Source organism: Rhopilema esculentum, chromosome 4, assembly GCF_057945365.1.
Source record: "Rhopilema esculentum isolate cy_ngs chromosome 4, ASM5794536v1, whole genome shotgun sequence".
In the NCBI taxonomy this organism is placed as follows: Eukaryota; Metazoa; Cnidaria; class Scyphozoa; order Rhizostomeae; family Rhizostomatidae; genus Rhopilema; species Rhopilema esculentum.
In genome coordinates, this window is record NC_142818.1 from 1,065,218 (window position 1) to 1,085,080 (window position 19,863).

Genomic DNA, 19,863 nt, shown 5'->3' on the forward strand with positions numbered 1-19,863 from the left:
TAGTTAATGATGAATTTACTGATTTTCTGTTTTCTTTTTCTTTCGTTTGTGTTCAGCAATGTGTGCCATGTGTAAATTCTCAAATTATGATATTTAACTGAACTGCTTTTTTTATTCATTCCAGCCCGCGTATTGAACCCCAGCACGTACAACAAACACATTACACGAATGTGCTGATTAAGATTAACTTTGCAGAGCCTGTTGCAGACCCAGTCACGCCACTGCAAGAGGCCATTCAACGTGCTTCAAATAGCGCTGTATTTCCTATAGCTGAATCGCTGTCTGTTATCGAGGCTTTAGGTAAGTACAGAGGCTCAGCTTACCTCTGTTATCGATTTTGATCGTATGATGCTAATGATACAAAGAATGCCGAATAATAATCTTTTAATGGGTATACTCACTAAAAGGTTACAATTTTTAAGTAGGAACAATTTTGAAATTTTATTGATAGGATCGAATATATAGAACTTAATTAATAGCATCAAAGGTATTGGGATTTCTCTTTTGAGAAAATATTTGGAGGGTTATCGTTGTTAGGTATATCTTAAATCATTACATCTTGTCTTGTAACATCTTGATTTGTTACATCTTCAACTAATGTTTCAGTAACCAAATTTAAATATAATGTCGTTAACGTGAATATGCTAAATACTACATTTCCGCTTTGTCATTTCCGAAATGTACGTCATTTTTTCTACCCTTTCTTTTCTCAAAACAAATGCAACGAAAAGTTTTTCTCTGCCGTCCCTGCCCCTCACTTCCAGGCCAGAATTAATGCTTGGAAATCTTAGTGATCTAGGCCATTCATAATTCACCGCTGCTCTTTTACGGCGGTCGTTTTTCCTTGTCAGGATTGCGAAGCATAAAGAACCCTGGCACTGCGAAGGATTTATTAGATAGAACTGGTCTACAAAAAACTAATACGCTCAAAGATTTACTTCTCTACAAATCGCAAGGAATCAGTGGACACAAGAGCTTTGCAGCAGAAAGCATACTTAATAACACAAAAGATTCACTCGAAGTAACTCGAAGTGGCAGAATCTATTCGGGATCCGGGTCTTCTTTAAAACCTAGTCAACGTAATAGTATTTTACCTAGAAGAAAAATCATTTTAGGTGACACTAATTCCTTTAATTTAGACTCATCTCCGACAAAAAAAGACTATTTTGATAACCAAGAACGTTTTTTCAAAGGGTATGCTACACATGCTGCCTTCTTTAAACTGCCCGAAAGTGCATTAAAGGGCATTAAAAATGCAGCCTTTTCACTGATTGGGGGTGCTAAAGATACTGAAACAATTCCCAGAGGCCAGTATCAGCCTCTGCCAGCCTCGCCACTAAGCCCTCGAATACCTGCTTCGAAGACTTTATCTGCTTCTGCTGCCCAGCTCCTAACAGCGGCTCTTCCATCCAATAAACCAGCTTCCCAAAACCCATCTCAATATGCAGCTCTTCCTTTGCAGTCAAAGCAGGTTGCTCAATCGGGGTCCCAAACTAGTGTTGTGAACCAACAACGTCCTGCAACACAACCCTCTGGTATACCTTTTAATAGCCCTACTGGAAAGCCTTTACCTGCAAGTGACCTCAACGTTTACCAAGCTACACAATCGCAAAATCCTTTATATACAAAGCAAAATAAACCCACACAATTAAAAGTACCCACTCAATCCCTACAACAACTTGGCTTTACCCCAACTCCACCTAATCTTAAGCCGTCTCCGCTATCCCCTAAAACAACAGCTCTGCTCCCAACTACAAAAGACTTTCCTACACTACCACCAGCTTTGTTAGCTAGGCCGTTGAAGTATTATGATGACGCTGGGTCACAGCCAAAACTATATGCTGGTAAAATGAAACTGTTTGTGCCAACAGGTATAGACAGCCAAGGAAAAGCTACTGGTTATGATGCAAAACAGGTATTTCCACCTTATCGTTATGTGAAGGAAGTTGCTGGAAAAAAGTTGGTACCTGTCTATAGCGGAGACAAGGTAATTGCACTGGTTCCACCAGGCCCTCACCTCAGACAAAATAACACTGCCAGAGCACGAAGAAGAGGTTTGATACCAAATCCACCATTAAACATGGCACAGCTGAGAAAGCAAACTGCGTACAACCCACCTTCGAAGAAGGATCTTGCAGTTCACCTGGAATTCGACCAATTTGAGGGTGATTTGCTGCTTGACACGTCAGGCCATGAGAACAACGCTCGTCCAAGTGGCTCTGCAACCAGAATGGTAGCAAACCATAGCTGTGGCATGGCAGAAAGGCTTATAGGAGGCCAGATTGAATTTGATGGCGAGAAATTTGCCCCAAAGCCAAAATCAGCAGTTAGTATAGCTGTCTGGGTAAAGCTTAAATCATCTAAAGGAAGGCAGTCGATTTTCTACACTGTTGGTGGTGGACAGTATAACCTTGCCAGTGAAGATGGCAAGATTGTCTGGTCTCACATCGGGGATGATAACAACATCACTTTCAGGCTTGTAACTCTTAACGAGTACCTTCAGCCGGATAAATGGGCACATGTTGCAGCAACGTACGATGCAGTCGAAGGTGAGTGGCACGATATCGTAAGCTATGTTTGATTTTTCAATAAACTGATTGTTGGGATTCCAGGTTATTTGTTTATCGAAAACTCTTTATTTATTCAAAACTCTTGCTTGAAATTTAGATAAAGAAGCATATTTACTCAGTGAGAAAAGTGAATCAAAAATTTGAAAAGTTATGAAAAAATTACTATATCTCAATTTTGCATCTACTCAGTGCTATTTATCTTAATTGCCAATTTGGTTGTGTCGGGATGATGTTACAACTCTCATACTGCATTGCTTTGATGCATTCAAAATAATATGTTTCTGTTTTCAAGGAAAAGCAAAAGTGTATGTGAACAGTAAGTTCATTCATTCCGAGACTGGAGCAGGTATCTTGTCACAAAATTGGAGCAAAGCTGCAGTAATAGGAGACGAAACAGGTGTAATGGAACTCCAAGGAATTATAGATGAGTTCTATATCTACACCAAGGCATTGTCGCATCCTGAGATATTGAATCTGGCTCAGTCCTGCGTATACGGTATGGAAACTGTTCGATTTAAGCTACATTACCTATTTACTTAATTGTCTTCGGTTACCTATCAGTATTCAAACTGAACAGAATTCGATGGTATTGTCAGAATTAAGCAAGAATTAAGCTCTATGCTGCTTAGGTTTAAATTAGCACTATGTTGTTTCAAACGATTTAAATCGAAGTTAAGAATTTATCTAGCCTAGCTTTTCTTCTGTATAAAAATTATTTATCTAGCACGCTCTTATGCCAGCGAAACTAATGCAGAAATTCACTTTTCAGGTATACCATCTCCAAAATGGGGACTGAAAAAGCCTTGTGCGAACTGTAAAGGTGCCTCAACAACACAGGCACCAACTACAAAAGCAACTAGCAATTATACTACTCCAATCAGCACAAAAGCAACTAGCAATTACACGACTCCAACAACCCAAGGAATGACTACAACACAGACCCCACCTACCACATTAACAACCCTAACAACAGCATCAACAACACCTGCAGCGACGACTGGTTCAAGTAAGAGTTTCTTTGATTTATATAACTAAGTAAAATAATTTTATATAACGAAAGTAAAATCACATTTTTTGCATCCATTTTAACCTTATTTTCTTAATATATAATTTTACACAATGTAAATTGAAGTCGCAACGCAAAATTGTTATTCCTTGCCAAGTTCCAAATTATGACAAGTATCAAGCAAGATCGCAAGGTTGTATGGATAAAGTAAAAAGTATCTTTTTATCCAACTCATAGCTTTTTTGTTTTGTTTTGCAATTCATCTTTCAATAATTTTTATATTTGTTTCCACAGCAAAAGTTTCTGAAACTACAACGCACATAATAGATGAGACAACACCAACAACCACCGTAATAACTACAACAGTTTCAACGGAGTGGACGACAAAGCCAACTATTAGCACAACTGTTTCCACTGGCAAGCCGATCAGTAACGTAACGACTGTAATTCCTGCCACAACAAAAGCTCCTGCTACCAATGGTACGACCCCTACAACCGTTGTCTCAACCACTCCATATACCGTAACGACCACTACAATTGAGGATACTACCACCATACCCGATACAACAGTTGTAACAACAACAGTTAGTCCAGGAACAACTACAACAAACGGAACCATTCAAACAACAGTAAGCACAGAGGAACCTCTTATTACCACAACTGCAACACCCACAACGTCAGCCTCAACCACAGCAGCAAACGCAACAACTGGATCTTTCTCAACAACACCTATGACTACAATTACTACGGCAACAACTCCATCAACGGCTGCAACTACAACTCCGTCTACGGCTGCAACTACAACTCCGTCAACGGCTGCAACTACAACTCCGTCAACGGCTGCAACCACAACTCCGTCAACGGCTGCAACTACAACTTCCTCAACAGCAGCTACAACAACTGCAAAGGTAGAAACAACAACACCACCGTCAACAACGTCGAGTACAGCATCAACAACCAAATCAGCAACAACACCCAGTACAACCGCGATTCCAGAAACGACACCTGCTGCAACAACAGCACCAGGCAATTTAACAACCGAAGAGCCTCCTGTAATTCCAACAGCGGCACCGCCTCCTGGTGAGTAACTAAGAATGAATCTATGTAATGGGGATGAGATTATCTATAATTTTGCATGTACTTGTATATCAGAAGCTTTTGAAATTATAACATTTCTTTTTGTCGCCATTGCAGCCGTGCCAATACGCTCATGCCGTGAATTCTACGACCGATGCTCTCGACGCCGTAGTGGAATATATCAGTTGCAAGATACCGATGGTGATAGCCCTTTCAAGACCTTCTGCGATATGACATATAATGGTGGTGGTTGGACTCTTCTGTTGACAAGCAAGACTGCTCTTGGTTGGACAAATGAGAATATTTACAACAGGTAACGTTACTCGAAATACGCTACAAACTGCAATACAGTTATTGTAGCTCACTAAAAACCTCAGTGCATTGTTACATTTGTGCAACAACGCTGCTTCCTTGGGTACCTAAAGGATTGCATCTTTTAATCAGTTACCTTGCCTTTAAATGATGATATTACATTTAATAAATATTGTTTGGCTGTTTATATTAAACAATTTTCTCTAAACAAATACCATATGCCCTGACTTATATTTCCATTTGCAATGAATACCTTATTTTGTGCTCAGTTAAAATGTAAAAGCATTTTAATGATAACTTAGATTGCTTGAATAATTCGTGTTTATTCCCAGATCTTCGGAGACTCCTGCGCTCAACCAAGACTTTTCAATTCTTGGTTACGGAGACAAAGTCAAGTCAATTGTTGATGGGGAATATGAAATTAGACTCGAGGGTGGCAACAGCCAACAGTATGGTGGAATCTGGAGAGTGCCTGCCTCTTACAGGTAAAAACACATTCTTTCACTCCTTTAAGAGAAACATACGTTTAAACTAGCATTTCTCTACAAAATTACATTACTGCTTTTGATAAAGGTTCATCTATATATATCTTTTTTCAAAAAGAGTACTCTTATGTTGTCCGTTGATGTAAACATTGCTTCAACCGTTATGCAAGTTGTTTTATGCAGTTTTCTTAGCGAAACAAGCATGATGATTTGAAATGTTTCTTTTTAATTATATATCTGGGTTTTTTCATCTCTTTGTCAAATTTAAAGACATCATTTTTTTTGCAGCTTTGTTAGTACATTCAACAACCAAACTGATATAGTTTTAGTAAAGAAATTTAGTCAATGGAATTACATCACATCGAGCCTGCGAGAACGAATGCCTTACTTGACACTCAGTGATACTAATACAGTCCTGACAACTTCCGCAAACCCAGGTATTAGTCAGTATGGCACACTTGTGTCGAGAAACAGCTCACATTCGCCAGCATTGTGGATAGAAGGTGCTTCAAGCAGTCCACATGTTATCTGGTATTGGATGAGAGAGCCTAAAGGTAATTATTTTTTTCTAATACTCGCTTGTATCAAAACTAGTTGCACGAGCCTTTGTTTGTTAATGGGAGTCATCAGCTTTGAAAATCGTACGGAGTTCTGCGGTGCTAATTTAATACATCTTGAATGATACAAACGTTTCTATTCAATTTTTCTTATGGACATTATTGGCTATTCAATCGGCCACTCCGCCAATTCACTGAAAGTTCTTTTTCATAATGAGCTATGTTTTTTTCAAGTTTACTAATGATGTTTTGCTTATCAATGCTTAATTCTACACTCTCTTTACTTCTCTTAATCTTTTTGCATATCTTGATTCCATTACTTCCTTCTTGCAGGTGTTGTCAATGTATCAGCTCCTTTACCCATGATAAACATATTCTATTACAACGTTGAAGTAGTCAGCAATGAAACGAAGATTATCCTAGAGTGGACAATAGGAAGTGACAAGAAGTCCCAAATTCTACAAATCAATTCCATCATGCGTGTCAGAAATGAGTTACGTACATCTGTGCCTCAACCTCCAGGCGTTCTTTTCAAAGCTTTGAGATACGAAGATCGATCTCCATTGATTATCAACGGTGATGAAGGAGACGCCGAAGTTATGCCGTCTACTTCAAGGGAAGAATTCACTATCCTCGAATTGTCTGCAACAAAAGGTACAAACAATGAGTTTCTTTTTATGTATTTCGATTGAAGAAGGATTTTATGCTAGTTGTTTTAGCCTGCGTAACCCTACTGGTAATTTGTCACTTGGGTGATGCACCCACAACTGCAACTAATAAGGACCCCAATCTATGAAATAACTGTAAACATAAGACTGATACTCTGCCTTCTTTACACCCAAGTTGCTGTCGTTGGAGAATTTTCTAAATTTTTATCGACTTCCAGTAAACGTGTTTGTTTTTATTTTTAGACAACCTTGCTCAAACTGAACTGAAAAAATTCACATTCAATTACCAAATTGTGAATAAAGTTGGTGCTGATATCGTTATTACCTACTCTGAATTTGGATGGAATGAGAAAATCAACTTGGCACCTGACGATATCTTAGACTGGTATCGTGTGTTTCGGGCAACCAGTGAGCTGCAGTTCACAATAAAGGCTGAAATTAAAGGCGGTGGAATGAATTTCTTGATTGCTGGTCAGCAAGAATTCGTTTTGAAGCCAATGGCCGAGGAAAACATGCTGATTGTCCTACCAGTTACAGCTGAAAGTAAGTGATATGCTTCTAAGATGTCTGCCCGCAAGAAAGAACGTGCAACTTGAAATTCATGATAGAAGTTGTGTATTTGGTCGCCTAGCGTTTTACTATGTGCTAAAGGCATCTTTAGTCTCCTTTCAGTATGTAATATTAAATAATCCTCAAAGTGTTAATAGAAATATGATTACTGAGGTGGATCTTATCATCGTTGAAAAATAAAACTAACTTCTCCACCTATGCATTCTGATGGTTCATGTCTTGTATTTTCAGGAAACAGCGTGTTACAAGTTCCTCAACAGTTCTTCATTAATGCTGACATCACTAACAGGGCAGGAAGAAGAGTGTCCTTAGTTTGGCGTGATGACATCATTGAATTTGACATTGCCGATGGTACTACAGCTCAGCTCAGGTACAAAGTACTGACATACATGGTTCCACCGCCTGTTTACAAGCTGTTTGTCGTACGTTATGGAACCAATGTGTCAGACCTTATTAACAAAGATGCCTTTATCACTTTAAGTGCCACTTCCCAGCCAAACAATATTACAAGTGCTGTTTGCTCGTCAAGTAAGTTTATTTAATATCAATTTTATATGAACGCTCATTTCTACTAACAGCTACAATTTTGCAACTCTACTGCCACTTTAAACGGCATATTTTCTCGCCCTTAGAGATTGATGATGTACTTTGATAATGACAGGCTTGATTTTATCATGCTTTGTTGACATGAGTTGGTAGGGATTTTCAAAATGTATGTAAAATAGTATCCTAAAATCTTTTAGCAGGTGTCATAAATATACTTATATATGTCTTATATTATATATATATTATTCTTATAAATAAAATATTGAAATAGCATTTTCTGGTATTCACTGAATTGTGTCATTGATAATTTGAAATATTTAAATGGGTCATTGTTATCCTAGGTGGTGTTACTGGACCAGACCTCGATTCGTACAGAGAGGAATCTGTATGCCCTCCTGCAGGTATTGTTGATAAGCTGTTCTCAGAACATTTTCTTGACATAAATTAGCCTTTAAAATTTAGCTAATGATTTATCAAAAGTGAAACTGTATATTGTGATTGCTAATTTCAAAATCATTTTCACTTCAACTTGACTACTTTCAGTCCTTATAGCAGGCCCCTTTTTCTGACCATCTTTATAACAGTTGTCATTACTTTGAAAAGTTGTGATATCAAAGTATGAAATACGTTGCTTCTTTTGCAGTTGACGGAGACTATTCGCAATGGACCTCGTGGTCAGCTTGCAGCATAACATGTGGTGATGGCTTCAAAACCAGAACAAGGTTATGTAACTCGCCATCACCAGAAAATGGAGGCAGGACATGCATTGAGCAAGGCTTTGGAGGGGCTATGGAAATGCTGACGTGTAAATTGGCTGACTGTCCTAGTATGCTTTCTTATTTCTTTTTGTCTTCTTGCCTTTTGAAAAGCACCTCTACTTTCATTTGATTTGCTACTTTATACTTAGGCGATGATAGGTTAATAGCTAAGTGGATGTAAACAAAATTAAGATATCAAGGTTCAATGGCTAAAAGCAATTTCGAATGGATTCAACAACATTTTCTTGTCTCCCTTTAAGACATTTTCTTCTAATGATACTTTAAGATGTTTTTGAAGGAAAAGGCAGCATTTGCCCATGCATAGCTTTGAATGAGTCCCTAAAACAACCAATTGTTTTTCATACTACTTTTTTATGTAAGCCTTTAACAGGAGGTTTTATTTTTAGATAACTGCAAATTCACACATTAATGTCAGTACTTCAATGCTTCTTATTTATGGTTCTTTGAAAGCAGAAATTTTATCCTTAAAAACGCAGAAAAGATTTTCGAGTATATTTCCCATTCTTGATTAAAGAGTTTTGATTTATTTACAGAAACAGAACCAGAAAAATACTATCTTCGTCTACGAATCATAAACCACGCCAACGTTTTAGCCAATATCTACTACTCCGATGGCATAGGATCGTACAACGAGAGAGTTGGATTAAACATGGTTGAAGAGGTTTCTCCTAAAATTGATATGGTCAATGGAAAACCTGCTAATTACACAGTCACTGCTATTAATTTCAATGACAATTCTCCCCTATTTATCAATGGAATAGAAAAAATTATTGTCGAACCAACAGCAAAGAAGATTGACTATAATTTGTACATAGTTGGCAACAAAGGTGACTTATTATTTACAATTGCGTGCTAATTGAATACCACATTAAACCGTATATCAAAGAAATCAGTTTGGCTTTTTATACGACGTTAGTTTTCTAGTTGACTTTTGAAAAACACAAGCAAGTTAATCGATTAAGTAGATGTCAATTTTCTTTCGAAGAAAATATTTTCTAATTTAAATTGATTGACTATCAAGTATTATAAAACCATAAGAAAATAATCAGTTACAAGAAATAAAATTTCTTAATACTTTATGCTTAATATTGCTGACGATTTTGAGGCGAAATTAGTAAACATATATTTTATGAACTGTTGTGAATATTTAATGAATATTGCTTGACTTATCAATAACTAGATCTTAAGCATAATGTAATAAAGTTTTGCCCTATGTAAATTTAAGATTCTTTACACCAAATCATCTACATACAGGCGAAAAAGGAGGAGACATGCAAGATTTCTACGTTGACATAATGTTTGTGAATAACGCCAGTGGAAATGCGACACTTCTTTACGACGAATTCGGCTTCACAAGAGACAGAATTGTCTTGCTTGGTGATCCTTATCGGATGCGTGCAATACTGCGAACCACAGTTAGCCCAAGCTATCTCATTAGCGCAGTAAAGATGAACACAAGAGATGAGTTTTACTTGAATGGTAATCCGAAGTACAATTTCACGCCTTCGATTGGAGCCCCTGGTCCTATGCATATGGTTTATATTACTGATTCTCGTAAGTATTGAATGCATTTAATACCATAGCTGGATATGTGCGTACTTTCTCGTCTAACTTAGAAATCCACAAACAAATTGTCTGATTAAGAGAACATTGTTTCATTGAGACCATTTAATGCGTTTAAGAAAACCTGAAAATTTCTACAGACTTTAATTTATCATCCTTACATTTGTAATTAGTTACATGTTGTTTTTGCTTTTGTTGCTTTGAAGAATAAGTATGTATTCTTTGGGTCTCTTTGTTTTTTCTACACAACTGAAGGAATCGTAGCTCTGTTTATCAATATTTTTTTGTGGATTCTCAAGCATTAAGGTTAAGAACAAGAGTTATTGAAGACAGAATTTCTCATGTCTTTATATCTTATATCAGCTTCAGGGAAGCCTGCGGGACCAAAGACTTACTACATGAATTTAGAAGTCATCAACCAGGCTGGCATAGCAGTTTCAGTTAAATACAAAGACGGCAAGGAGTCTATCGATCTTCCTGCTGGAGGTGTTGGCTATGTCAAATATTCCATAGTTACTGTAGTGCCACCTGATGCTTTGGTATACAGGGTCCATGAAACGCAGAGTGGAGACATGCTGCTGTTAAATGGAAAGTCAGAACTATCTGTCATGCCAAGCGAATCTAGCCAGTCGATTTACAGAATTATCATTAGCAAAGAAGGTTTGTTTTGAATTATACGCACATAATGCAATAATGATTTCTCACCTATAGTTAGTGAGACATTTAAATTTACGGTTCACATTTAGCTAGATCTAAGCAACGAATATAGAAGTGTTTAAAAGGAAAGCTCAGTCTTATAGATATATACTATTCTGTGACCAGAATGGCTATTTGTAAAATTAACCAGAAAGCCAATAGGGTTGAAACCAGTCATAATTCAATCATGAACCCTGTTTCTAGGTGCTACGGCCACCCCGAAGGTTTACTACTTGAGCCTCACATTTATCAATAACGAAAAACAAACTGCAATGGTAGAATGGACAGAGCAAGATGGACGCAAAGTTTACTTGGATATTCTCCCGAACTCACAAAAGATCCACGAGTCCGTGTTCTCTTCAGCTATGCCTCCAACCCCCGTTAATATAACTGCAATCTCGAAAGAAACGAATGCGCAGCTGTTGCTTGATTCCAAAGCATCAGTCACTGTAACTCCGAAAGACAGTAGGGAAATGGTCACGATAAAAATCGGTGAAGGTATGTTTCGTATAGTTGGCTTCTATGCACCTCTTGATTAATGAGGACAAGGCTTTGTTCTGTTTGGGTATTTTTGCCGTTTTTTGTTTGTGCATGCAGCTGCGATATGCGTTTGTATTTCTTTGTTTGCACGATTTTACCTTGTCGGTTCTTTCTTTATTATGACTTTCTTCTTGATTTTAGAACAACCTTTGAAAGTCTTCTACCTGAATATGAACATCGTCAATTCTGGAAGTAATGTAGCAGTTGTAAGTTGGGTAGATCTTGAAGGCAAGCCAAAGCAAGTCGAAGTGGGTCAGGGAACCCATGAAGAGAGAACCGTCTTCACGGCTTCAGCGCAGCCAGCAAACATTGAGGTATCTGCAAAGGACAAAGAAACGAACCAACCTTTGCTGCTGAATAATGTAGAGAAATTCACAGTTACGCCAAAGGAAACCAGCGAGATCGCTACTATCAACATTGGTCAAGGTAAGGGCGAGTTTCAATAAAAGGCAGGTTTTGTAATACATGGCTGTGTATTTTCTATCCTGTGGTTGTTGCTGCAGGATTTTCCCTACCTTGATTAATCCATGCCACTTCTGAGATGAAATGTACTTTTGTTTGAAGATATCTGATAAGGCCACCTTTAGAACTATTTGAGTATCTCCTACATTATATTATCCATTTTCATAGGTTTTTATCATGCTCCTTTATTTATGCAAATTAATTCTCTATTTTTTATTATTTTTCAGGAACGACAACTGTTCCAAGTTCCGTATTCTACCTTGCACTTCGCGTGCAAAATACCGGAACAGGTGCCAAGGATACGGTTCTCAGATACCAAGGACCGCAAGGACCAGAAGAGCTCGAAGTCCTAGCCGGACAAATTGTCACCAAAGAGATCATCTTTGCTACCAATGTTCAGCCGGCTACAGTTGAAATTAAGGCTTTCGATAAGACAACAAATATTCCAGTTAGAATAAACAATAAAGAGTCTGTCCTGGTGAACCCAACAACTACCAAAGTTACTACAGAAATCGTGGTTTCTGCTCAAGGTAATTAACGCCGGTCCAGTTTCTGTCTGATGCGTTCGTTCCTACAATAAATAAGTCGTGTTGACATTACCTATGGTTTTATCGTATAGGTCTATAATAAGGCTGACATATGGTATTTTTATGTTGAATTTTCTAGATACTTCAAGTCAGAAAACATACTACTTCTCAATAAATGTAACGAATTCCGCCAGTAAAGATGCTGAGCTCAAGTGGCAAGGCATCTCAGGACCAGAGCAGTTGACCGTCTGGAAAAGCGCGAATGTTGCAAAAGAAGTTGTCGTAACCAGCTCATCATTGCCACAACCATTCACTTTATACGCATATGAAAAGGGAACCAACAACGTTATGATGCTCAACGGCATCGATAATGTAAATGTGCCATTGTCCTTGATAAAGCAGCCCACATTCTTACAGATTACAGATGGTAATTTTATTTCGTTTAACTGATTCATTCCTTCCCTTTTTACAATTCCTGATAGTCAATCAAATAAAAATATGCTACTGCTTTTATTCATAACAACTACATTTTACTATGGTCGTTGATGATTATTCAAATTAAATGTGAGGATCTGAGATGCAATGTACGATATTAGCTAAATTTCTAACAATAACACAAAATATGGAGTGATCTTTGTTTTCTTCAACAGGAAATCCATCTCAAAGCAGGACATACTACGTGTCGCTCAGTGTTGAGAACAAATCCCCGAATGATGCTTCTTTGTCGTATATTGAGAACGGGCAAATGAAGGAGGTAAACATCTCCAAAGGTGGCATGGTGGAATTAATGGTGAATATGACCAGTTATCAGCAGCCTGCACAAATGGAATTCAAATCATTTCAAAAGGGAACGAACACCGCCCTTACACTTAATGGCAAAGATACCTTGATGGTTCAACCTACAGAAGAGATTATGAGTTATTCCGTGGTTCTCAATGGCGGTAATTATCTTCTGATAATAGTTATTGTAATTGATAATAATTATTCTGATAACAGCATGCTGGCAAACTTCTTATTTCATCATGTTGACAGCATAGTCTACGAGCACTCTCGACTTGCTATCGTGAGGCAATACCTTTATGTACCATTTTGATGTGGGTATAACCTATTTAGCTATTTGCTATAACCTCCATTTGCATGCAAAATTGATATTCAAGTTATTCCGTCTTTTTAGGCTCGACACCAACGCAGAAAACATATTATGTATCGCTTGCCATAACCAATCAGTCACCAGACGATGTTACGATATCCTATCTTGAAAATGGAAACTTGAAGGAGCAAGATGTTCCAAAGAACTCCGTTGGTAGCATCATGATGTCTTTCACTAGCTCTGAAACGCCCAAAGCAATCGAGTTCAAAGCTTTTAAGAAAGGCACTGTCACAGTTGTCAAGCTAAATAGCACAGACTCATTGTTTGTTAAACCAACAGAAACTCTTGTCACTGTACCAGTTTTAATTGGAGCAGGTAAATCAAATATACTTTTTCGATTACAAAAATTAGGCAGTTTATGTATCTACTTTAACCATTTCTTCGTACCCTGCTGTGAAAATCATAAATATCTTTTCTCTTTCTGATTGTACTTTCTATTATGATAAGTCCAGTGGCTGGAGGAGGAGCATTACCACCTAGAACAAGACTTTGCGAGACCTACTTTTTTTAAGAGTGGTTTTTGATACAAATTTTGAATCTGAGAGTTAATCAGGCCGTTTGTTGTTGTTTATGGTTATTTTATCGTCATTTGTTTTCTTTCTCTAAAGCTACTACATCAAAGACCTACTACATTTCTCTATCGATAACCAACCAATCGCCAGAAGACGTAACCTTGTCATTTTTGGAAAACGGCCAGCTTAAAGAAGAAGATGTTCCAAAGTATGCCGTAGGAAGCATTATGATGACGTTCACAAGTAAGGTTCAACCGGGCTTGGTAGAATTCAAGGCATTCAAGAAAGGTACGGCTACCGTTGTGCAGCTTAACGGAACAGACAGTATTCAAGTTGCGCCAACAGAGTCCCTTAGAACCATCCCAGTTTTTATCCCTGGTTCTGGTGAGTATTTCGTTGGTCTACGTTAAACGTTGAAAGACTCAGATCTAGCATTGCGAGCATTGATTGATTTGACTGCTGTAAAGTAAAATTTGTTTATCTTTTTTTAACGCTACTCTGCAACGACAACATTAGCATAAAGAGAACTGAAAATAGTTATCATGACAGTCATTGAATTGATCTCAAAGTTCATTTGAAATTTTAAATTGTCGATCACTTTTTACAGACGCAAACAGTCAAAACACATACTACTTCTCGATCAACGTAACTAACAGCCTAGCAAAAGACGTGGAATTAAAATGGACAGGGCTCTCTGGGGAAGAAAAATTGACAGTGTGGAAAAACAGCGCTGTGAATAAAGAAGTTGCTGTTACAAGTCCGACACAACCACAACCATTCAATGTGACAGCGTACGAAAGGGGGACATCGAATTTGATAAAATTGAATGGTGCTAGCTTTGTGCGTGTTCCTTTGTTATTGATAAAACAGACTGTTGATGTCTCATTGTCCGATGGTAGGTATCTAAAAGGATAATTTCAACTTATCATGCAACTTTAACTATTTTTGTATAACAAATTAACACATGATTCATTCGTACAAACATGTTTCCTATTTCACATGCTTTGTATCCTGATTTTGCCATAGAATTTATCATTATCCATCGATATTATCATTTTATTATGCACCGCATACGGACATTATAAAATTTAGTGAGATAAAACTTAGTAAAATGAAAACGTATTTTCAAGAATACACCATTCAATTCATTTCAATTAAAGGTGCTACTGGTGGTGAAGTAAAGACCTACTATGCAACTCTTTCTGTCATCAACCAATCTCCAAATGATGTCCAAATTAAGTATACCGTAAACGGACAAGAACAAAGCCAAGAATTTCCAAAAGGAGCCGCAGGACAATTCGATGTGACAATCCAGAGCAATTCAGCGCCTGGTGCAATTGAATTCAAGGCATTCCAGAAAGGAACTACAACCGTTTTGAAAATGAATGGCAAGGAAAGTTTTATGGTGACTCCAACAGAGACAAAATCTCCAGTATCTATCACAATCGGAGAAGGAGGTACGTGCCAGTTGCATTCTGGAATTTCTTGTTTTTAATTACATTTGTCCTTTATTAAAAGGTATTTTAGTTTACCTGGAAAAGGAACAAATAGATTTCTTTTGTTAAGGACTTTTTTTCAGTAGCCCTTTTCTGACGATCCTATCATTGATATCCACAGGTGCTACTGGTGGTGAAGTAAAGACCTACTATGCAACTCTTTCTGTCATCAACCAATCTCCAAATGATGTCCAAATCAAGTATACCGTAAACGGACAAGAACAAAGCCAAGAATTTCCAAAAGGGGCCGCAGGACAATTCGATGTGACAATCCAGAGCAATTCAGCGCCTGGTGCAATTGAATTCAAGGCATTCCAGAAAGGAACCACAACCGTTTTGAAAATGAATGGCAAGGGAAGTGTTATGGTGACACCAACAGAGACAAAATCTCCAGTTTCTATCACAATCGGAGTAGGAGGTATGTGGAAGTTGCATTCGAGAAATTCTTGTTCTTAATGATATTTGTGATTGATTTAAAGGTATTTTAGTTTACCTGGAAAAGGAACAAATAGTTTTCTTTTGCTAAGGACTTTATTTCAGTAGCCCTTTTCTGACGATCCTATCGTTGATATCCACAGGTGCTACTGGTGGTGAAATAAAGACCTACTATGCAACTCTTTCTGTCATCAACCAATCTCCAAATGATGTCCAAATTAAGTATACCGTAAACGGACAAGAACAAAGCCAAGAATTTCCAAAAGGAGCCGCAGGACAATTCGATGTGACAATCCAGAGCAATTCAGCGCCTGGTGCAATTGAATTCAAGGCATTCCAGAAAGGAACTACAACCGTTTTGAAAATGAATGGCAAGGAAAGTTTTATGGTGACTCCAACAGAGAAAAAATCTCCAGTATCTATCACAATCGGAGAAGGAGGTACGTGCCAGTTGCATTCTGGAATTTCTTGTTTTTAATTACATTTGTCCTTTATTAAAAGGTATTTTAGTTTACCTGGAAAAGGAACAAATAGATTTCTTTTGTTAAGGACTTTTTTTCAGTAGCCCTTTTCTGACGATCCTATCGTTGATATCCACAGGTGCTACTGGTGGTGAAGTAAAGACCTACTATGCAACTCTTTCTGTCATCAACCAATCTCCAAATGATGTCCAAATCAAGTATACCGTAAACGGACAAGAACAAAGCCAAGAATTTCCAAGAGGAGCCGCAGGACAATTCGATGTGACAATCCAGAGCAATTCAGCGCCTGGTGCAATTGAATTCAAGGCATTCCAGAAAGGAACTACAACCGTTTTGAAAATGAATGGCAAGGAAAGTTTTATGGTGACTCCAACAGAGACAAAATCTCCAGTATCTATCACAATCGGAGAAGGAGGTACGTGCCAGTTGCATTCTGGAATTTCTTGTTTTTAATTACATTTGTCCTTTATTAAAAGGTATTTTAGTTTACCTGGAAAAGGAACAAATAGATTTCTTTTGTTAAGGACTTTTTTTCAGTAGCCCTTTTCTGACGATCCTATCGTTGATATCCACAGGTGCTACTGGTGGTGAAGTAAAGACTTACTATGCAACTCTTTCTGTCATCAACCAATCTCCAAATGATGTCCAAATCAAGTATACCGTAAACGGACAAGAGCAAAGCCAAGAATTTCCAAAAGGAGCCGCAGGACAATTCGATGTGACAATCCAGAGCAATTCAGCGCCTGGTGCAATTGAATTCAAGGCATTCCAGAAAGGAACCACAATCGTTTTGAAAATGAATGGCAAAGAAAGTTTTATGGTGACACCAACAGAGACAAAATCTCCAGTATCTATCACAATCGGAGAAGGAGGTACGTGCCAGTTGCATTCGGGAATTTCTTGTTCTTAATGACATTTGTGATTGATTTAAAGGTATTTTAGTTTACCTGGAAAAGGAACAAATAGTTTTCTTTTCTTAAGGACTTTATTTCAGTAGCCCTTTTCTGACGATCCTATCGTTGATATCCACAGGTGCTACTGGTGGTGAAGTAAAGACCTACTATGCAACTCTTTCTGTCATCAACCAATCTCCAAATGATGTCCAAATCAAGTATACCGTAAACGGACAAGAGCAAAGCCAAGAATTTCCAAAAGGAGCCGCAGGACAATTCGATGTGACAATCCAGAGCAATTCAGCTCCTGGTGCAATTGAATTCAAGGCATTCCAGAAAGGAACCACAACCGTTTTGAAAATGAATGGCAAGGAAAGTGTTATGGTGACACCAACAGAGACCAAATCTCCAGTTTCTATCACAATCGGAGAAGGAGGTATGTGGAAGTTGCATTCGGGAATTTCTTGTTCTTAATGACATTTGTCCTTTATTAAAAGGTATTTTAGTTTACCTGGAAAAGGAACAAATAGATTTTATTTGTTAAGGACTTTTTTCAGTAGCCCTTTTCTGACGATCATATCGTTGATATCCACAGGTGCTACTGGTGGTGAAGTAAAGACCTACTATGCAACTCTTTCTGTCATCAACCAATCTCCAAATGATGTCCAAATTAAGTATACCGTAAACGGACAAGAACAAAGCCAAGAATTTCCAAAAGGAGCCGCGGGACAATTCGATGTGACAATCCAGAGTAATTCAGCGCCTGGTGCAATTGAATTCAAGGCATTCCAGAAAGGAACCACAACCGTTTTGAAAATGAATGGCAAGGAAAGTGTTATGGTGACACCAACAGAGACAAAATCTCCAGTATCTATCACAATCGGCGAAGGAGGTACTTGCCAGTTGCATTCAGGAATTGTTTGTAGTTTATGACAGTTGTTGTTGATTAAAAGGTTTTTTAGTTTACCTGAAAAAGGAACAAATAGTTTTCTTTTGTTAAGGACTTTTTTCCAGTAGCCCTTTTCTGACGATCCTATCGTTGATATCCACAGGTGCTACTGGTGGTGAAGTAAAGACCTACTATGCAACTCTTTCTGTCATCAACCAATCTCCAAATGATGTCCAAATCAAGTATACCGTAAACGGACAAGAACAAAGCCAAGAATTTCCAAAAGGAGCCGCAGGACAATTCGATGTGACAATCCAGAGCAATTCAGCTCCTGGTGCAATTGAATTCAAGGCATTCCAGAAAGGAACTACAACCGTTTTGAAAATGAATGGCAAAGAAAGTTTTATGGTGACACCAACAGAGACAAAATCTCCAGTTTCTATCACAATCGGAGAAGGAGGTATGTGGAAGTTGCATTCGGGAATTTCTTGTTCTTAATGACATTTGTCCTTTATTAAAAGGTATTTTAGTTTACCTGGAAAATGAACAAATAGATTTTATTTGTTAAGGACTTTTTTCAGTAGCCCTTTTCTGACGATCCTTTCGTTGATATCCACAGGTGCTACTGGTGGTGAAGTAAAGACCTACTATGCAACTCTTTCTGTCATCAACCAATCTCCAAATGATGTCCAAATCAAGTATACCGTAAACGGACAAGAACAAAGCCAAGAATTTCCAAAAGGAGCCGCAGGACAGTTCGATGTGACAATCCAGAGCAATTCAGCTCCTGGTGCAATTGAATACAAGGCATTCCAGAAAGGAACCACAACCGTTTTGAAAATGAATGGCAAGGAAACTGTTATGGTGACACCAACAGAGACAAAATCTCCAGTATCTGTCACAATCGGAGAAGGAGGTGAGTCTTACTTTTTACCTGTTCTTTCTCCCAAAGTTTTTCTGTTGAGTTTTAAAATATTTAGTTTACGCAGCAAATTGTATTATATTTGAAATTTGTCATTGATTTTATTCTCAGTCGATATTATGTTTTTAATTGTATTTATAGATGCGATGACTGGCCATGCCCATAACACAATTCCTGGGCAGCTGTTTGCCAATCTGCATATTGGAAATCATGCTGGAAAGAAAGTGACCTTAGTTTGGAGTGAAGCGGATAGCCCAAAATCAAGAGATATTGAGGATGGTGAAAGTGTTGATATAAGAAAAACAATCCCAGCGGGTGAAGGAGGTGCTACAGGCAAACCATCTTACGATTTTCAAGTTAGAGAATACGACACTGGTAACAATTTGATGATCAATGGTGATAAAACATACACTGTAACAACTTCTGACGATCCACAGAGCATTCAGTATGTTGAAATAACTGCCCAAGGTTTGTACCGTACCCCATTTGTACAAAAAATTTTTGTTGCTTGTTATTTTAACATCTACCTTAAGACTTACAACCATTTACTAAACAGCACCTAAATTCATAATCCCTAAATCAGCTTTGCGCTTGTTGTTGAATTTTTTCCTCTGTTCTTCTGATTGCGATAACATTGAAAATGGTTGATATTTTCAATGTAAAAAGTCATTTTCTTTAGATTTACGGATAGTGAATAGAGTAGTTTATAAAACCATAAATCTATTT

At 37.8% G+C, this 19,863-nt stretch overlaps 1 protein-coding gene across 6 annotated transcripts in view; it reads left to right on the top strand.

Annotated features, from left to right (window-relative positions):
• LOC135690881 (uncharacterized) overlaps positions 1–19,863 on the top strand; it is a 57,323-nt gene that overhangs the window by 18,029 nt on the left and 19,431 nt on the right. For 3 of the 6 annotated variants that reach the window (XM_089116067.1, XM_089116063.1, XM_065208568.2), the window contains 34 exons: positions 125–300; positions 1,872–2,549; positions 2,863–3,066; positions 3,340–3,576; positions 3,871–4,656; positions 4,771–4,966; positions 5,298–5,450; positions 5,739–6,004; positions 6,341–6,661; positions 6,919–7,218; positions 7,477–7,773; positions 8,133–8,192; positions 8,435–8,617; positions 9,104–9,397; positions 9,825–10,124; positions 10,497–10,793; positions 11,034–11,327; positions 11,511–11,795; positions 12,059–12,361; positions 12,498–12,785; positions 13,009–13,299; positions 13,533–13,823; positions 14,117–14,404; positions 14,628–14,915; positions 15,181–15,477; positions 15,638–15,934; positions 16,095–16,391; positions 16,552–16,848; positions 17,009–17,305; positions 17,466–17,762; positions 17,922–18,218; positions 18,379–18,675; positions 18,835–19,131; positions 19,279–19,605. In XM_089116067.1, coding sequence (XP_088972193.1) covers positions 125–300; positions 1,872–2,549; positions 2,863–3,066; positions 3,340–3,576; positions 3,871–4,656; positions 4,771–4,966; positions 5,298–5,450; positions 5,739–6,004; positions 6,341–6,661; positions 6,919–7,218; positions 7,477–7,773; positions 8,133–8,192; positions 8,435–8,617; positions 9,104–9,397; positions 9,825–10,124; positions 10,497–10,793; positions 11,034–11,327; positions 11,511–11,795; positions 12,059–12,361; positions 12,498–12,785; positions 13,009–13,299; positions 13,533–13,823; positions 14,117–14,404; positions 14,628–14,915; positions 15,181–15,477; positions 15,638–15,934; positions 16,095–16,391; positions 16,552–16,848; positions 17,009–17,305; positions 17,466–17,762; positions 17,922–18,218; positions 18,379–18,675; positions 18,835–19,131; positions 19,279–19,605 — 10,076 coding nt within the window. The remainder of the gene's footprint in view (positions 1–124; positions 301–1,871; positions 2,550–2,862; positions 3,067–3,339; positions 3,577–3,870; positions 4,657–4,770; positions 4,967–5,297; positions 5,451–5,738; positions 6,005–6,340; positions 6,662–6,918; positions 7,219–7,476; positions 7,774–8,132; positions 8,193–8,434; positions 8,618–9,103; positions 9,398–9,824; positions 10,125–10,496; positions 10,794–11,033; positions 11,328–11,510; positions 11,796–12,058; positions 12,362–12,497; positions 12,786–13,008; positions 13,300–13,532; positions 13,824–14,116; positions 14,405–14,627; positions 14,916–15,180; positions 15,478–15,637; positions 15,935–16,094; positions 16,392–16,551; positions 16,849–17,008; positions 17,306–17,465; positions 17,763–17,921; positions 18,219–18,378; positions 18,676–18,834; positions 19,132–19,278; positions 19,606–19,863) is intronic. The other 3 variants (XM_089116065.1, XM_089116064.1, XM_089116066.1) reach the window with 3 other exon arrangements.